This window comes from Drechmeria coniospora, chromosome 03 (assembly GCF_001625195.1).
Source record: "Drechmeria coniospora strain ARSEF 6962 chromosome 03, whole genome shotgun sequence".
NCBI lineage: Eukaryota > Fungi > Ascomycota > Sordariomycetes > Hypocreales > Ophiocordycipitaceae > Drechmeria > Drechmeria coniospora.
Genome location: NC_054391.1, coordinates 5,697,301 through 5,715,737, shown reverse-complemented (window position 1 = coordinate 5,715,737; position 18,437 = coordinate 5,697,301). Strand labels below are relative to the sequence as shown.

General features: G+C 55.5%; 5 protein-coding genes across 5 annotated transcripts; all 5 read left to right on the top strand.

Moving 5' to 3' along the window:
• Positions 1–5: 5 nt before the first annotated feature.
• Positions 6–2,434, top strand: DCS_07277 (uncharacterized protein; the record flags this gene model as incomplete). Its single annotated transcript, XM_040804562.1, has 3 exons — positions 6–310; positions 387–2,256; positions 2,318–2,434. The coding sequence occupies 3 exons, from the start codon at positions 6–8 to the stop codon at positions 2,432–2,434; spliced, it is 2,292 nt and encodes a 763-aa protein (XP_040654666.1).
• Positions 2,435–5,002: 2,568 nt separating this feature from the next.
• DCS_07276 (uncharacterized protein) lies at positions 5,003–5,293 on the top strand (the record flags this gene model as incomplete). Its single annotated transcript, XM_040804561.1, has 1 exon — positions 5,003–5,293. One exon carries the CDS (start codon positions 5,003–5,005, stop codon positions 5,291–5,293), a length of 291 nt encoding a protein of 96 aa, XP_040654665.1.
• Positions 5,294–7,630: 2,337 nt separating this feature from the next.
• Positions 7,631–8,330, top strand: DCS_07275 (uncharacterized protein; the record flags this gene model as incomplete). The annotated part of the gene is made up of 2 exons (XM_040804560.1): positions 7,631–7,864; positions 8,109–8,330. The coding sequence occupies 2 exons, from the start codon at positions 7,631–7,633 to the stop codon at positions 8,328–8,330; spliced, it is 456 nt and encodes a 151-aa protein (XP_040654664.1).
• A 1,303-nt stretch (positions 8,331–9,633) lies between these two features.
• DCS_07274 (uncharacterized protein) lies at positions 9,634–12,468 on the top strand (the record flags this gene model as incomplete). Its single annotated transcript, XM_040804559.1, has 3 exons — positions 9,634–9,780; positions 9,873–10,239; positions 10,313–12,468. 3 exons carry the CDS (start codon positions 9,634–9,636, stop codon positions 12,466–12,468), a joined length of 2,670 nt encoding a protein of 889 aa, XP_040654663.1.
• Positions 12,469–15,619: 3,151 nt separating this feature from the next.
• On the top strand, positions 15,620–17,696 carry DCS_07273 (uncharacterized protein; the record flags this gene model as incomplete). The annotated part of the gene is made up of 3 exons (XM_040804558.1): positions 15,620–15,685; positions 15,738–15,902; positions 15,972–17,696. The coding sequence occupies 3 exons, from the start codon at positions 15,620–15,622 to the stop codon at positions 17,694–17,696; spliced, it is 1,956 nt and encodes a 651-aa protein (XP_040654662.1).
• Positions 17,697–18,437: the final 741 nt, after the last annotated feature.

Below are 18,437 nucleotides of genomic sequence, written 5' to 3'. Positions count from 1 at the left end.
CCCCAATGGCCTCTCATCACATAACGGCAGAGAAGCGCGCCAGTGTCGACGCCGAAGATGTCTCTAGGAAGAAGGCAAAGAAGGCCGAGGATGCTGGTGCTAGGTACAACCCGTACCTCGCACACATGAACCAAGACGACAATGGCAACGGCTGCGATGCATTCGATGACATGAAACGCCATCAGACGACAGCCGCGCAAGCCGCCAAGGCCGAAGATATGGCGAATAATCCCTTCACCGGAAAACCACACTCCCAGCGGTACTTTAGTATCCTCGAAACTCGCCGAGACTTGCCCGTCCATAAGCAGCGGTAGGTGATCAGGCAATCATGAGCCCTTGCACTTTCCAGCCTTCGACGCTGCTGACATGATTCTTCCCCTTCCCAGGCAAGAATTCCTCAATAAATATCACTCGACCCAGATTCTTGTCTTTGTTGGTGAGACCGGTTCCGGAAAGACAACTCAGATCCCTCAGTACGTTGTTTGGGATGAGCTACCCCAGCAGACCGGCAAGCTCATTGCTTGTACGCAACCCCGTCGAGTCGCCGCCATGTCCGTTGCGCAGCGTGTTGCCGACGAAATGGACGTTACTTTGGGCGAAGAGGTCGGCTACAGCATACGATTTGAGGACATGACGGGCCCCAAGACCATCCTCAAGTACATGACGGACGGTATGCTTCTGCGCGAGGCGATGCATGACCACGACATGTCCCGGTACAGCTGCATCATACTCGACGAAGCGCACGAGAGAACGCTGTCTACCGATATTCTCATGGCTCTGCTGAAGCAAATCTCAATGCGGAGATCGGATTTGAAAATCATCATCATGTCTGCCACTCTGGATGCCCAGAAGTTTCAACGGTACTTCAACCAAGCACCTCTGCTCGCCGTCCCTGGACGAACCCACCCTGTCGAGATTTTCTACACGGCAGAGCCGGAGAAGGATTATGTGGAGGCGGCCATCCGAACAGTTCTCCAGATCCATGCGTCCGAGCCGGAGGGCGATATCCTGCTTTTCCTAACGGGAGAGGATGAGATCGAGGATGCCTGTCGAAAAATTGCGCTAGAGGCGGAGGAGTTGACCAGAGAGGTTGACTCCGGACCCCTCGCCGTCTACCCGCTCTACGGTACGCTACCGCCTCACCAGCAGCAGAAGATCTTTGACAAGGCGCCCCCCCCACTCCGCAAAGGCGGACGTCCTGGTCGCAAAGTCATCATATCGACCAACATTGCCGAGACGAGTTTGACAATCGACGGAATTGTCTACGTCGTCGATCCCGGCTTCAGCAAGCAAAAGATTTACAACCCTCGAATTCGAGTCGAGTCGCTTCTCGTTTCGCCTATATCCAAAGCCTCAGCACAGCAACGTGCCGGTCGAGCAGGACGTACGAAGCCAGGCAAATGCTTCAGACTTTACACAGAACAGGCCTTCAAGAAGGAGCTCATTGAACAGACGTACCCTGAAATCCTCAGGTCGAACCTCGCCAACACGGTTCTCGAGCTCAAGAAGCTGGGCGTCGAGGACCTCGTCCATTTCGATCTAATGGACCCGCCAGCGCCTGAGACGATGATGAGAGCACTGGAGGAGCTCAACTATCTCGCTTGTCTCGATGACGAAGGCGAGCTGACGACGCTGGGAAGTCTCGCCTCGGAGTTTCCTCTGGACCCGGCTCTAGCCGTCATGTTGATCTCGTCGCCCGAGTTCTACTGCTCCAACGAGATTCTTTCCATCACATCCCTCTTGTCTGTTCCTCAGATATGGGTCCGGCCGGCGAACAACCGCAAGCGAGCGGACGAGATGAAGGCGCATTTCAGCCACCCAGACGGAGATCACCTGACGTTGCTGAACGCCTATCACGCGTTCAAGGGTCAAGAAGCGGCTGATCCAAGCAGCGCCAAGACATGGTGCCATGAACACTTCCTCTCCTTTCGGCATCTATCCAGCGCCGACAGCGTGCGGACGCAGCTGAAACGGATCATGGATACGCACGGATTGGACCTGGTGTCGACACCGTTCGAGGACAAGAGCTACTACACCAACATTCGTCGCGCCCTCCTCGCCGGCTTTTTCATGCAGGTGGCCATGAAGGAGAGCTCTGGCAAGATTTACCGAACGGTGAAGGACGACCAGGCCGTTCTGATACACCCCTCGACCGTGCTGCGTACCGAGTTCGACTGGGTGCTCTACAATGAGTTTGTCCTGACCTCCAAGCAGTACATCCGCACATGTATCGGAATCCGTCCGGAGTGGTTGCTCGTAAGTCGTCGTTTAGAAACCTCCCGAATTGTCGCGGAACAGGCTGACCATTGGCGTGCAGGAAATCGCACCGACGTACTACGATATCAATACGTTCGAGTCTGGAGAAATCAAGCGATCTCTCACTCGGGCGGCGGAGAAGAAGCGACGAAAGGAGGCGATGAAAGCAGGTCGGTGATTTGCCACATGGAGATGATCCTGCGAGTGTGGCAAATGTTTCAGCACAAACGCACACTCTGTCGGATGGCCATTTTGTCTCTTTTCACAAACTGTTGACCGGGTATTGCGGTTAGGTTTCTCATTGGGTCAGAGGCGTCTCGGACGAGCACGGCTGATTTTTTCACGGAAAGTAAGTCGGCCAGAGTGGTGGTGGGGAGACCAAGTGAGAGTCAGCGCGAGGCAAGGAACAGCGTTATTTAAGCATGGCCATGCGAGTCGTCTACAAGTAGACGGACGGCTGATTAGATCAACCACTCAGGACCTAGACTTCAGTGTCGAGTGCACTCATTCCAGCTGCAGTGCACATGATCCTGGTCGGGATATCCTGGGGTATAGTGCCCGTGTATGTACGTTGCGTAGGTGTATGCGTAATATCCCTGCGGCTGGCTGATGGAACTTGGTCTGAAGTTCACTGGCTGACGCTCGTGTGGCCACATGATACAGAAGTGGCGACGTACGGCGTGTGCGGCGTCGAGCTCTGCGTTCATATATACGAATAGGGTTGGCCAGGTGAGCAAAAGGTCATTGATTTTGGGGATCAGCGATGCTGGATGGAGTACGGCGTCTGTGAGATACACGCCGGTACCTGGAATAATACCACCCGACATTCCCTTCTCCGGCACCCGGGTGCTCGGGTTCGATTGGCAATGCCGTCCTCCGGTTGGGATCACGGCTGGTCGGTTGGCCCTTGTCTGCTTGCTCTGCATTCCCGGCTCCTGGCTCTCGGAATTGTGAGCCTCGTTTTCAAATGTCTGTTAACGCTAGTGAATGCGTTTCTACTTCTGCACCTAGCCTGCAGACGAGCAGGGGACCCGGATAATGATCGAGCACAGCCTCCCGCTCGTTGCTCCATTGGCTGCATGCTTCATCGAGGCGATGATGACTGGAGGATCGTCTTCGGTGGCTAGGGTTTGGTGATGGCATAGACGCCCGTCCTGTTGGTGGCTTGTTGAGTGATGAGAGTGAGACAAGCGGCACGGCTTGTTGCTGACAGGATGATGGTGCCATCCGCGCGCTAATAGCCTTCGAGGCTTGCCTTGAATCAGGGGGGACGAATATAAACGGACTCTGAGGGGGGTTGTCTATGCGGCAGTTCCGAATGAGACAGACAATTCATGCTGTTTAGTCCTTCAGGCAGCGGAGGGGGCTAAGAGTCGTCGTCTTGATAGCTGGCGAGCGAGCGGAGTCACAACCAGCGTTTTGGGCACATACACATTAGCCAATGCATTCCTTCGCAGGGCTGCATACCGCTGGATACCGACAGTTGATACTCTTTCTTGTTCAATGGTGTCTGCCGTCTTGCTATGCTGTGAAGTGATCATCGCTCGAGTCACGGCGGAGTAGCCATTCTTCAGAGCGAACTCATGTCGCGCACTTGTGCTTACTCCATGGCAGCCACAATGCTTCTCTGAATGTGAAGGCTGTTGCCCAATGGTGAGTCATATTCCTCTTGTTTTCCAAACGCTCGATGACCATATCCTGCACCCAGATCTTGGGGGTTGACACTGGCAGCGTTCGGGTCCCATGCATGCCGGCACGTCCCAGGCTGGCACTGATCTCCTCAGTTTGCCAGTCAAGTTCGAAACGGCGAGCATATGGTCAACAGGAAGAAGAAGCCATTTTTTGATTGATAAATCGTATCATGGACGAGGCAGGATCATCGCCTGAAGCCTAGAAGTTGCCCAAGCAGTCGTCACTCGTGACCATGCCGCCGCACTCAAGCGTCGGCGGCATAATCCTTGGACTTGTCGTTTAAGGTGGTTCTTCAACCCAAGAAGGACGACAGAGTATCTTGAGTGGGTGTTAGTTGCGTTTGCTGAAGAGTACCGACAAACTAGATCGGGGTTCGACGGCGACGGCCGAAGCTGGTGCTGATCAACCAGCGTTCATTCATCCGTCCCCTTACATTCCACCAGTAATAGAAGCCTTCTGTGACATGGCTGCATGTCTGGGGCACGCAGTCCCCGTTCGTCCAGTAACTATTCGGTAACCCTTTCTGCACGAATGCAGATTCAGAAAACAAAACCAAGAAGCAGGTGAGAGCCACTGCCATGAAACGTCGGGAGGTAGACAAAGAGAAGGCTTTTCGCAAACATGCATCTCAGCATCGTACCCACTTTGTACTTTCTTCCATCATATTTTGAACGAGAACGAAAGGATCAAATACGGAAATATGTGGCAGCTGTTGCTGTTTCGCTTTTCATCTGTGAAGTTTGCATCCATACCGACTTGGATCGATTGACGTGCTCAGGGGGCAACTATTCATTTCAACACGGCCGAAACAGGCTTTCCAGCGTTCTTAAACTCTCAGATGTCCGTTGAACCCATTGCGAACCCACTTTGGACCACCTTGCCTTTGTGAGCTGTCTCTTTGGTCACAAGGCTCGAGTGCGTGTAATGGCAATGACAAACTTTCAATGTGCGAATACTGAGAGTAGAGGAGAGCGATGTGAATGATTGACACGGGAGGTACAGTTGATTCGGGCTGACGGGTCAACCGGCCAGGCGACGTATCGAAGACGCCACCATGGAAACCGGTGATGAGATGAGAAATCATTGTTTCCTCATCTGCCGTCAGCCATCCCGTCTGAATCAAGGCTGGGAGGTTGATCAAGCCATGAACATCCTTGGCACCCAGCTGTCATGGCAAGTCAACGCGCAATGTTGGAGATTCATGGGGAAGGAGCATCAGTTGTTCCCATTCCCGGTTCTTGTTGGCGGCGCGTTCGACGGCGTCCATGGCCTGCATCACGCACTGGGGCGGTATCCCGGTCGCAAGGGTCTGCATCTTGATGACGCCGAGTCGAACACGGACTGAATGCTTTTGAGTAAGCGTCCAGAAACGCGCATCCATCTCGGACATGGTTGTGACAATAGATTCCACACCCTATTTGCGGAGTAAACGTCAGCCATCCGTTGCGGAGTCCGATGCACGGTCTCGATATCGCATCTAAGCAGCAGGTAACATCCTTATCCTTGCTTCTTGGACACTCGTGTAGACCGATTCATGGCATTTGATGCCGGGTATATAATAAGGTCCTTCGACGCCAAGTTCGTGGCTTGATCATCCTCTCCCAAGTCGCATCCCCATCATTCCACCGTCAAGAATCGGATCAGTCTCCAAGTTAAGTCTGAACGCCATGAGTGGACAAGGTTTTTATAAGTACCGGTGCAAATACTTCATCTCGCATGACTGCGATAAATGGGTGTGGGTTGCGAACGCTCCCTGCGCAATGTGCATGGTGAGCCAAGTCTCCCCGTCGTTACGGGGTCATAACTGACGTGAGTGGCAGGCAATGGGAAGGGATGAAACGGAAGCCACGGAGACATTGTGGGCGAGTTCTCAGAAGTTCGATGCGTTGCGTGCCACAGACTATGCCGCACTGGAAATCGGGGTTTGCCCTGTACCAACTGCCGAACCTGGCAAGTAAGGGAACACGACTTTTGGCAGACCGCCACTCGCCATACTCTCGCCCGATGTCTCGACAGAACCGGCTCAACTACCCGTTTCAAGAACATAGTAGAACAAGCACAAGGCTTGAACTGCCACCGTCGTGGTCCTGGTATGCCGAAATCCATCTTCGATCGATATCTTCGATGGGGTTGACGGAAATGGGCTCCGTCGAGGAAAGTCGGGCCGAAATGTGAACGTTCTGGCTTCGTTAATATGGCCATTCTTTCTTTATTTTTCACCTTATGGACGATCGATTCTGAAACAAAAAAACACGCAAACCCGGGTGTGATCGAGGGTAATGGTTGGAGGTCGAGTTTTTTATGTACCGATAGGGGCTGGATCAAACCCCCGCAAGAAGCCGTCCACGATTGTGAACAATATTTGGTTGGAGATCGAAGAAATAGATTGGCAAAGACGAAATAGGACTGTGCATCAACTTGTATTTTGGAAAGGCTGTCGTCCGGGTCGCTTGAGGTCTACTGTTGAGCAATGAAACATTGATTGTACACACCAGGGATTGCTGATAACCCATCGATAGCCAAGGCTACTTTGAATTGACTGCAAAACCTTGGCTCCTCCATCGTCTTTGGAGGTATTTCTCGTTCATTGAAGCATGTCGAGGCTCGAGAGCGCGAATAAGAAAAGTTGTGACTCGCCCGTTCAGTCCAGACGTTGGCTGCTACGTTGGTTTGGCGAGGGAAAAAGGACAGCAAGAAGCTGGCTTTTGACCATCGCTCTAAAGTCTCAAACATTTCATCAGAATTGCTGAGTGCACCTTCCGGAAACGAAAAGAGAGATTTCGCTGTGGCACACGCACTCGTCGGACCTGCACTTGCCCAATTACTTAGACAGCTAGAAAATGCGGGATCGAGAGACACCATGGCTATCGATTGAGACGTTACAGCCTGTCTTTCCCCGTAACCAACGGGCTATCCATATTCGTCTCGCCGCCTGCTACGCCATGTAAAGCCAATAATGTTCCAAACGACACGCAGAATTGGGAAGTCTTGAAAATCGAGCGCACGCAGTTGCGTCGTACCAGCCATCTTCTATTGTCGAATGGATACGTCACTTCCCTGTGCGTGGAACGGGAACTCTGCTACGAAACAGTCCGCAGTGGGTTGAATGGACCGGGAGCTGCAGTCTCATGATCCATCAGATGAGGACTACGATAACGTCGACGGCGACATCTCTAGATGAGCTTTCCAACCCTGCTTCCCTGTTAGCAGGTGTGATCATCATGGGAGAAGGATCGTGGTAGACTTATCCCCGCTCGGATGGGGGGTTGTCCTCTCACCATTTCTGGCACGAGGACAACCAGAGCTACCGTCGCACGGCCTGCCCTTCAAGTCCAAGAATTCGAGTTTGCGGCCCAACGCTGATGCGGCTCCCGGAGGATTTGCCATGTCCCCCATCATCCGCAGTGCCGGACAAGTACGAAACTTTGACTCCAACTCGAGATGGGTCCCGGCACCGTGTCTGACGTTGATCATGGCGCGTCCCCCCCGATCCTCTGTCAATCGCGGAATCCGAACTCTGTATCAACCACCACCAGGCCCTCACACACACCGTGTATACAACACATGACCGAAATCGGGCTTGAAAGCCGACCATCGCCATTCGCACAAAACGCCGAGACCGGAAGCTCCTTCTGTTTGTAATGCACTGCCAACAAGGACTAGTTTTTGTTTCCTCTCCATCATGCGGCTCCGCGAAGAGCGAGCAGGCAAGGAGGGCATTTCCGCACGGACAAAAGACGTCGAGAAAAACCGCGCTGTCATCTCGACGGAAGTCGAGGAAGTTGCCAGGCCCCAGAGGAGCCCGACAAAGGGCTGGCGTCTTTCAAGCACCGCGGAAAGCATCCGGCGATGGAAAGCTAATGCGCCTGGTCAGACCAGATGCGACTGCATCACGCACCAACGGCAAGTTGCCCAGGTGCGGTCTCGGGATTTCTGCAGCAAATAGACAGGTTTTCACCGGCACCCCGGAGAGCTTCCCGGTGGCCATGGATGACGTCTGGAGGGCCGAGAACTGTGCGGGGCGGCAGATGGTCAGGTCAATCGGTCGTTTCCGTTTGTACCCAGGAGATTTCCCAGCTTCCAGGGCCAGCCTGGAGCCTTTTCGGGGCAGACTCTGAAGTTGGTGTTTGAAACGAACATCTCTGACTGTATGTGGCCAGCCCTGCGTCCTCCTCCAGGCGTCACGCACCGCCGACGACGGATCGTGCCTGCCTTGTCGCCAGCGTCCCAGAGACGGTCTACTCTTGACCAACGTCCACGTTCCAGCAGAAGGGCAGACGAGCGTCCTCAGACCAGAGGCTCTTCTCAAATCGGCTCATGGCTTCCTTCTTCTCACGCACCACGAGGGTGACTGGATCGCTCGCACCAACGGTCCGTCGTAGAGACTCCAGGTCGGCCACGCCGCTTTTCAGCGGGAGATGACTTCGTGGAGGACTCGGCCGACATAGAAGATGGCTGAGCAACTTGGCGCAAACTTGAACCAGGCGTTTGCCTAGGGTTAAGTTCCGAAACTCGTTCCCCCGGCTGGGCTGTACCGTCGGCAAGATGACGGCGAGAGTACACAGTAGATCCAACTGCGGCACACAACGAAGTCCTGATACAGGCTCGGGGGCGGCATACTGTGTGCAACAAGCCCGGGAGGGGGGCCTGCAGTAGACATTCCTTGCGGAAAACGAGAGTCGGGAAACTGTGAGGGAGGCGTCGTGCGAATGAAGTGCTGCTGCAGGGAGCGACGAAGGAGCTTCGGTGGTTCCAGCATCATGAGCTATGGAGAGTCTTGGGAATGCGTTGTTGTCCACGGCGGTTGCGAGCCCAATATGGATATGGTGATGAGCTGGTGAGTGTGCAGAAGTTCAAGAACAGAACGCGACGCGTCGGTAGCTAGCGGTTGAGCGCACAGGCCATCCAATCACGTGAGCTGGGTCACCTGAGACAGCATGATGATCATTACGGGCAGCTCCGGGTTGAGAAAAGAAATGGACAAGACCAACGAATAAATACATGTGTTTAGGTGCCATTTTCTCCATTTCTGCGGAGTATTATTACATCAATTACGGCTTGGTTTCCCTAGCTGTGTAGGTGTAAGTAGTGAATATGTGTTAACGCTGCAACTCCAGGTCTGCCTGTGGGGAGAAGTGAAGGCGAGTGCTGTGCACCTAAGTACTGTACAGTACAGTAAGTTACGAAGCACCACGTAGTACCAGGTGTACTTAATCCACCGAAGAACTTACATGTACTCCGTACAAACATGGAGTATTTATTCCATACGGAGTACAATGCAGTATTATCGCTGTAATATTACTTACCAGTTGTACGGAGTAAGCCGTCTGTACTCCATACTGTACAAGTACTCCACTGCTCCGTACGGAACGGTTACATAATCAGCCATTCCTCTAGCAGCACTCCATACGGAGTCACGGCTCAATTTTGCTGGTGGGATAATTCTACCACCTTTGGCATATTCTCTCTCTACAACTACTTGTACGTTGTGCTCCTATATCTACAGTACAAGTATTTAATCCCTCCACTCCGTGCTCTTCCCTCCATTGGTAGATCGCTCATCACACCAACCACTCGTGCTCTTCTTCTCCACGTTCTACGTCACCCAAATGTCGTCCATGACGTGACAGCTTCCACACTCGCAAACCCGTACCGTCGATCGGCAAACTTCCCCTCACTCTTGAAATGGCTGAATCGTCGAGATCAAAGACTTCGCCTCCGAGGGTAGTAGAAGCCATCGTTGAAGCTGCAAAGAATGCCTTTGATCCGTCACTGGACCCGGGAAGCCAAAAGGCACGACTGAAGGAATATGACAGCCTCATCGCAAGGCATGTTCGCTCCAACGGGCCATGGCAATACGAGGCTAACCAGCCGCCAGCACGGACACATGGACTCTGCTATCTACGTTGAACTCGTTAATTAAGCCAAATGCCCTTCCGCCATGGTTACGAGAGCCCCTCCTGAAAACCCTTACCCTTCTCCCGCTCAGGGCCGACGGTGTTCGCGGGACATTGGAGTTTGTCTTCTCCGTCCACCCCAGTAATAATGCAACCGTAGTGGAAGCAAGCCAACGGCAGAATAAAGGTGCCGGCATTACGCAAGAGGCAGTGGCCGTGGCTACGAAGCTTCTGTCCTCGGTCCCGGCAGGGATCTTGCCCGAGGCCTGGTACAGCGGCATCTCCGAACAGATGTTCAGCTTGATCGACGGCGAAGCAGGACCAGATCTTGGCAGGACGGCGGCGCAAATAGTTGGCTTTGGAATACTCGGAAAGAGGCGATTCGGCGCTCCCGGTATGCCCTCACGAGAGAATAGCACCCGCACAACTTGGGCCACAATGCTGATGATTGTACGCACATCGGACAGGGGCACCAGGGTGGCAAGTCTTTGTCCAGCCACTTCTCGAAGACGTCAACCCCTCTCTCTGGGCGGTAGACAGGCATATCGGAGCAGAAGCGGTGGCCGGCGCGGAAGGCCTGATTGACCTAACTCGAGATGGAATACTTGTTCCGGCTTCGTCTTGTGAGAAATCCCTAAACCGCTTGAAAGTCCTCATACTCTCCAACCCGTCGCCAGGGTTGTGCAAGAGAGTGCTCAGCCCCGTCATCCTGCAGCTTTGGTGCCTATCAGCCTGGAAAGGTCTCCCGCCAGCAATCGAACGGCGGTTCTGCGACCCAGCGCGCACTCTTGTGCAGACATACCTAAGATTGTTCAGCAGCTTGGATGAAATGCTGCCCATCGTGCACAACATCACCTGCGCTGGTTCTACCGACCCACGGAGGCCGATGTGGCGGTACCAGCTTCACGATGAAGAGGGGATCGCAGCGGTCGCACCCCGAGCGTTTGCATCGCCGCACGGTGACAATTTCGCCGACATCGATGAGAAGGCGGCGACGTTTGTGACGACCATCAAGACAGCTTGTTCGAGCGAAGACATTTCCACCGTTTTCGTCCACCTTCTCGGTCGAAGGCTGGAAAGTGCCGAGAAGGCGGAGGGTGGGCATGTTCAGGTGACATACGAAGAAACAGACGACAAGGGCCTCGAGCGGGATTTCATCGAGGCAAAAGTGTTGCAGCAATTCATGGACAAGATCCCCGAGGATCTGGTCAGTCGCTTTGACCAGCTCCTGACGGTCATTTGCCGCGTTCTGACGACGGATGGGCGATTGTGCCTCGGAGACGACCTCACCGCAGTCGTTCTTAGTCTTTTGCACCTCGTCATCACGGCGCCCAACTTCCGGAGGTCCAGCATCAAGCCAGGTGAGCTCAAATCCATCGAGGAAGGTCTTGCGAGGATAGCGCGGATGCCTCAGCGTGAGATTTCGACGACGGCCAAGAACCTGCGAATGCTTCTGAGGAACATTGACGAAATGGAAGACATGGATGGGTCTTTGCCGTCGGCGCCGAGCGCTCGGCAGGTGGAGGATCGGAAAACGTACAATCTGGCGATGAGCTACATCACAGGGCAGAGCGACAACCCACCACCGGTGGTGTCGGAAGGGCTGAATCTATTATCGGGCCTGATCGTGTCGGAAAGTTCCATACTGGACATCACCGCCGTCACGGTCCTGATGTCTTCCATGCTCAAGGAAAACGAAGACTACATCAATTTCCGGGTGATGAAGGTATTCACGCAGCTCGCCAACAAACACCCCAGATCGACGATACGGGAGCTGCTTGACAACTACCTCGACGCCCAGGAAAAGTCGTCGACGGACATTCGGCTACGATTTGGCGAGGCCTTGGTGCGGGTGATTGAGCGTCTTGGCGCGACCTTTACCGGCCAGATGGCAGAGCAAGTCTGCGAGACTCTGCTGTCGATTGCGGGGCGGCGGGGATACCGTCCGAAGACGCTGGCGAGGAAGGACAGGGAGGAGAGGCTGCGCAACATGAAGATGGCGCAGGGTGAGGAGGCCGACGAGAACGACAACGAGGCGGTGGATTTGGGCGAACTGACGGCTGAAGAAAGGACCAACAACGACATACTGGCTCGCATCATCCAAGGATGGGAGAGCAAGCGAGGAAGTGAGGATGTCCGGATGCGAACGTCGTCGCTCTCGATATTTGGCGTTGCTCTCGAGACGAACATTGGCGGGATCGGGCCGACGCTGGCCTCGGACGGCGTGGATCTCTGTGCCAACATCCTCACCCTCGAGCCAGAGTTGGAGTTTGGTATTCTCCGCCGCGCGGCGGTGATGGCAGTGATGAGCTTCGTTCGGGCCCTCGACGAGGCGAAAGAATCGAAGCAGTCTCTCGGTTTCGGCCTGACGAGCTCGAGCCGGACGGAGATACAACAAACGCTGGCGTACGTGGCGCAGACGGACAACGATGGACTCGTGCAGCAGCACGCTCACGACGTTGCCGAGAGCCTCGAACACTGGCGGCTCTCGAGCATGCTACCGAGCCAAGGCGAGAGGACTTTGCCGAGCCTCGGACGACTCGCCGGGCTGCAGCTCAACCTTGAGGGGGCCGTCGTCGATGCGTCGGACCGCCCTCGACCCCGGATCGAGGAGGTGGAATAATACCGAGCTCAGATGCGGCTTGCCAATGGCTGCCAACCGGGCTCATGCGACCGGGCACATCGACGACACCATCTCTCGCGCGCGCATGCATGCATGACAGTGCTGCAACGTGAAGGGGCGCGTTGCGGATGGCATCACGGACACGGGCGCGTACCATTGCACGATTTTGCCGAGTTTCGACGACGCAGCAGAGATTACAGGGCGAAGAAGAATTTTCCAACAACATGGCCCCACGGTCCCCCCACGAGCGAAACAGGTTCCCCTCGACAAACATGAAGGGGTGATCGGCGGCTGACAGGATTTTCGTCGGGATGTGATGAAGACGAAATGCCCGGACAGGGCTTGTGCATTGCCTGTTTCAAGTCTCACTCGACGGCAGGGATGGCAGGTGAAGGGCGACAGGGGCACTTGAAGGCATCGATGGACAGCCTGGCGACCGAACAGGCGGGCTGCAGTTACGGAGTACTCCGTACATGGACGCACAATACCTATCGGGTGTACTCCGTATTATCCGATGGATCAACAGGGGCTCGTCGAGATGGACGCACGGAGGGCACGGTAGTCGGTGGAACGCATGCTGTTCGCAGCCGTCGCGGCGTGTGGACGAGGCGGCAAGGGCATCGGAGGCAGCATGCAGCGAGTGCTTCAAGGTGTCGGCCAGAGTTGACACGACTCCGCAGGCATCCAAGGTTGATGGGTGCGAAGTGTCGGTGCGAATGGAAGCACGGGTCGCACGCGTCATCAACCGGTCCGTGACAGCACGCGGTGAGGGTGAAACGGCGAGCAGGCACCTGGATGTCGATTGCTATCTGCCGCATCACGCATCACGGGCATGGTGGTGAAGGCGGAACGACGGTTCTCTTGGGGCGAAACAGTGCGCAAGTACCTGTCCATGTACTCCTGCGCTGGCATTGGGCAGCGTGGCGGTTTCACAATCCCAGCAATTCGGCGAATGGACGGGTTCGCGGTTGCAGAGGCAGGTGAAGTACTAGCATATCAGCACTGTCATCTAGACTAATACGGGGTACTTGCAGGTAGGTGTACTATGGGTATGCTGAAGGTGTGCTGTAGGTGTGCTGAAGGTACAGTATATTGTGGGTGGACCCCGTATTGTACCACACTGAGGAAAATACATTGCGACAGTAAGTTCGGAGTACGGAGAAATTACCGAGTCCACCTACAAAGTACATGTAATCTCGTCTTCCACTCCCGCCCGCCGTGCGGCGCCCGAAGAGCAGATAAGTATACTATAATGTGCGAGTGGAGAGTGCAGGGTACATGAATATGCGGGCGCCATATTTAGGTGTAAGTAGACCTGCAATGATATTGTTAGTGCCTAGTGCACGCTGTCGTACGCACGGCAGTTGCATGTTGATGACGGAATCGATGAAACAGCGAATTCATTCTTTGTCGTCACCGCATGAGCATTTTTGAGTACCGACGGTCCATCACTCGCTCACTTACTCGCTTACTCGCCCGCTTAGGTGCGCACTCTCCGATCTGCTCATTTACTTACTTGCTCAACTACCTGCATCTACAAGCACGTAGTCAACTGCAGCTACTTGCTTATTTAGATGAACTCGCTGACTCACTTGTGCCCAGTTTCTCCCCAATCACATCGGGACGGCAAATGACGGCAAATGACAGCAACGACGCGGACCGACGACTAGAATGACGACGGATCGATAGATCGAGGCTGGGGAGTACCATGGGGGAGGGCAGTAGAGATGAGCGGATGAGCCCATCAATGTGCCATGGCAAGCAAGGGACCGCAGACCTGAAGCACGGGCGAGGGCCATTGTTGGCTACCGAGCTGGCGGCACCTGAGACGCGAATTTGAAGGAAATTACGGGCGCACCTCGAGTACATACAGTAGGCTTGAGCGGCCCTGAGCGAGAGCAAAGCCCACAATCAACCTACAAATTCAACTGCCTACCTATACTCCGTACTCTGCCCGTGCACGTATTCGTGCTTGGGCATCAGGGCACTATTGTGCTAATACTTGCAGTGAGTACTAGGAAATAGTCTACTAGGTACTCCGTACTTATTAATAGTACAGTAGATGCTACAAGCAGGGTGTACAAGAACCTTGGTAATCCATGCAAGTTGCAAGTAGGTGTTACGTAGCCGGGCGAGTTATCCGAGTAATCCTACTACCTACTAGGTACTAGGTACCTAGTATGCTTGTAACGTTGTACGGAGTACATGTGCCTGCGTGTAGGTGCACTTGCATGCAGGTGAACTGTACTCGCTCGTAGTCGTGCGTAGGTATGCATGTGCATGTATACACTAACGCGTGCATGTGCGCATGCAAGTACTACTGCACCCTGAAACGACGATATCCCTCGTGCACGGACGCATACTTGGTAGTGGTACACGCTCGGGTACGAACTATTACTCACCGTCTGCTGTGCCATGCAAAGTACAGTATGCGACCCGTAAGTACTTAGTCGTACTTGAGTACTTACTTGGGAATAAGGGGTAGATCCAAGCGGGTGCATCGCGGGAGAGCGGCGACGCTACTACCATCCGGGATGGAACGGCAAGCCGACGGCTCGTCTCACCTTGACCGGGTTCCTGCATGCTAGCCTCCTAGTGCAGCGTGTGGGTAACAGCACTTCCAGGCACCAACAGTACTAACGCCTACAGCATATGCAAGTACGGAGTACTGTACAGTATTACTTTGCTGCAGTAACAGCAGTGACGTCGCTTACCAACGACGGCACTTCCGGAACAAACCGTGCCACCCACTACGCTGCCTCGAGGTGCACGCATCGTGGCTGGAGATCACCACCAACGACTACTGCCACGCTTAGTCAACACAGTGGTTGGTGCATGGCACGCACCGCCTCGCACACGACTCTCGTCCCTCACGACCCCCCCTCCCCCGCCCCCTCTCCACTATCCTCTCCCATCCACCCCTGCGTGACGATGCCCGCCGTTGCGTCGGATCCGTGCTGGCCTGTCATCGTTTGCCGTACGTCAGGACGATCCTGGACCTTGCTGCCGGAGCACGCATGAATCGTTCGTTGTCTTGCTCCTGCTTCCCACCGCATCATCACACGGCATCCAGCACACCGAGCACGCACCACACCACACCGCACGACGTCCAAGCATCCAAGCATCCGCCGCCCGTACCCCACCAGCGACCATGACCATGCCGCCCGTCCGACCATCCGACTCGGCCAAGGGCCGGAGGGAAAAGATGAGCATCGGCGTGTCGAGATTGGCACCCCTCCATCTCGTTTACCTCTGAACTGATAAACAAGCGACCGACCGCCTCTCCGGCCCTCTACTTCTCGTCCATCTCTCTCACGCTTCTTCGTTGTCTTTTCCCACTTGCGCCTTATCCTACGCGGCTTCCTTCTTCGGCCTTCACTCCTTTCGGTCGACCAAGTCTTGACGACTCTTTTCATTCATTCGACAGTGCAACTGTGAGTGCCATCTTGCTCTCCACCACTTGCTTCCCTTGCTCACGCACGCACCCGTCAGCTCGTTTCCAGGTAGACGCGAAGCAGGCTGCGGTCCTCCACTCCCGTTCCCTTGCCGACGTGCGTGAGCTCGTCGACGAGACCAAGAGTCATCTCGAGAATTGCTACGACGCCAGGAGTGGTCATCTCGACGACGACGAAAACACCGCAATCATGAAGTCTATTGCCACGCTAGGCATGCTCGCCGCTGCCGTCACGGCCTCCGTGCCCCGACACCAGTACTTTTCTCGTACCAACATGACGCTTTCGGGTGCCGGTGAGTCGGCGTTGGGTGCTGGTGAGACGGCGCTGGGTGCCAGTGAGACGGCTTTGGGTGCCAATGAGACGGCTTTGGGTGCCGGTGAGCCGACTACGAGTGCCGGTGAAACGACTCCGGGTGCCGGTCAGACGACGTTGACCGTCCTGGCGACCAAGGTGTACAGTGTCGTCAGCTGCGCTCCCTCCGTCACCAACTGCCCCGCCCAGAAGTCGGTCATCGATTCCCTCCCAGAATCGGAGAAGGCGCTTCACTTCGTCACCAGTGTCTATGCGCTGTCCACGACCGTCTGCCCCGTCACGGACGCCTCTCGCATCGAGAGTAGCATCTCCTCGGACCACTCGCTTACACCAGTTGTCAACGCCTCGTCCCCGACCCTTGGCCCCGAGAACCCGCCGATCGTTCCCGAGACACCGGCCACCACCGACGACACTCCCAGGACGCTGTCCTACACCCTCGGCTCGGGTACTCGGGCCTCTGTCACGACAGCCGTCATCGGCAACAAGCATGGCCGTCCTTTTCCTCCACCTCGACCAACACCTCAGAGCAGCGACGAGTCGACGACGACGCGGACGAGGACCTCGTACGCTACCCGTACCGTCGCTCGTCCTTATCTGATCCCTGACAGCGGCAGGCCCGACGGCGGCAACCCCGACGGTGGAAACCCCGACGGCGGCATTCCCAACGGCGGCAACCCCAACGGTGGTAACCCCGACGGCGGCATTCCCATCGGCGGCAGGCCCAATGGCGGCAGGCCCGACGGCGGCAACCCCGACGGTAGCAATACCGACGGCGGCATTCCCAACGGCGGCAACCCCAACGGTGGTAACCCCGACGGCGGCATTCCCATCGGCGGCAGACCCAATGGCGGCAGGCCCGACGTCGGCAACCCCGACGGCGGCAATCCCGACGGTAGCAATACCGACGGCGGCATTCCCAACGGCGGCAACCCCAACGGCGGCAACCCCGACGGCGGCATTCCCATCGGCGGTAGGCCCAAGGGCGGTAGTCCCCAGGGTTGTGACGGCCAGTGCCCGCCTCCCTCGACAGTTACCGTCACCCTTCCCGCTTCCACCGTCTACGTTACCGCCTGCCCCAGCCCCAACCCGGCCGATGGCGGCAAGAAAAGTGGCTTCGAAGCTGACAACAATCTCGGCGGGCAAGGCAGCAATGAAAATGGCTATACAAATGGCAACCAAGAAACAGGCAGCCAAGGTGGCCCCGAAGCTGACAATACAAGCGGCAACAAAGGTGGCTTCGAGACTGACAATGAAATCGGCGACGAAAGTGGCAATGGTAGTCCCGAGGGCCCCCCCTCCCCTGCTGGCCCTTTCCCGAGCGGATACAACAGCACCTACTATCCTGCCGGACGCAACGGCACCCATCCCGGCTCGGCTCGTCCCTCTGGCCTCCCCACCCGACGTCGATGTGCGAAACGCAGTCACTCTGGGCCTGCGAAATTCGCCACCGGTTCGGACTAGGCATGTTGAAATCTGGAAAAGGCCAAGCAGCCTGCTGTTGACAAGACTGTCGCCGCCGCAGGTAGGCAGCCGACGCCATGCGGGCTGGCCTACATGGATCTTGTTTCTTCTGGTACATTTTGGCCATCCGTTCGTACACCATTTCAACCTGTGCGACGATTTCGTCATTCGCCGAATTGCTCGATGCCCTCACCGTCTTCTCCATCTCCGCAAGATGGAAACGGGCTCGAACTTCAGCTATCCCGGATGGCCATCGTCCCGCCCCCTTTCGGCAGTCGTTGGACATTTGGGACCAGCCTCGCTTGATGTGACACTTTCCTTCCTTCTCGTTTCATTCTTTTGTATTTCCCTGGAACCCTTGTACGGCTTTCATCTTGGAAAGCACGTGTCAAGCACGGAGATTACTCTTGGTCTTGGATTGTTGTGTGCTTTGCAAGGACGCAGAGCGAACTCTTGTCAATGCCAATGTCCTTTCTCCATGCTTGACGCCCGCGTGCCGCGATGCTGGATGCCGCATGTGATTTGAATGACCGCCAAGTGTAGAGTGATATTGTAGCGCGATGCTGTAACGTGATTTGCATGGTCATTCAGTCATTACGTAGTCGTCTATCTATTCGTGAACTCGGGCAACGTGCCGTGATGCCCGCTTGAGATGATCCAACGCGATGAGGGTCTTGTATCCAGGATCACAGGCCCTCGCTGCTGCCGTCGCGATGCAGGCACAAAAGGCATCCGATACAT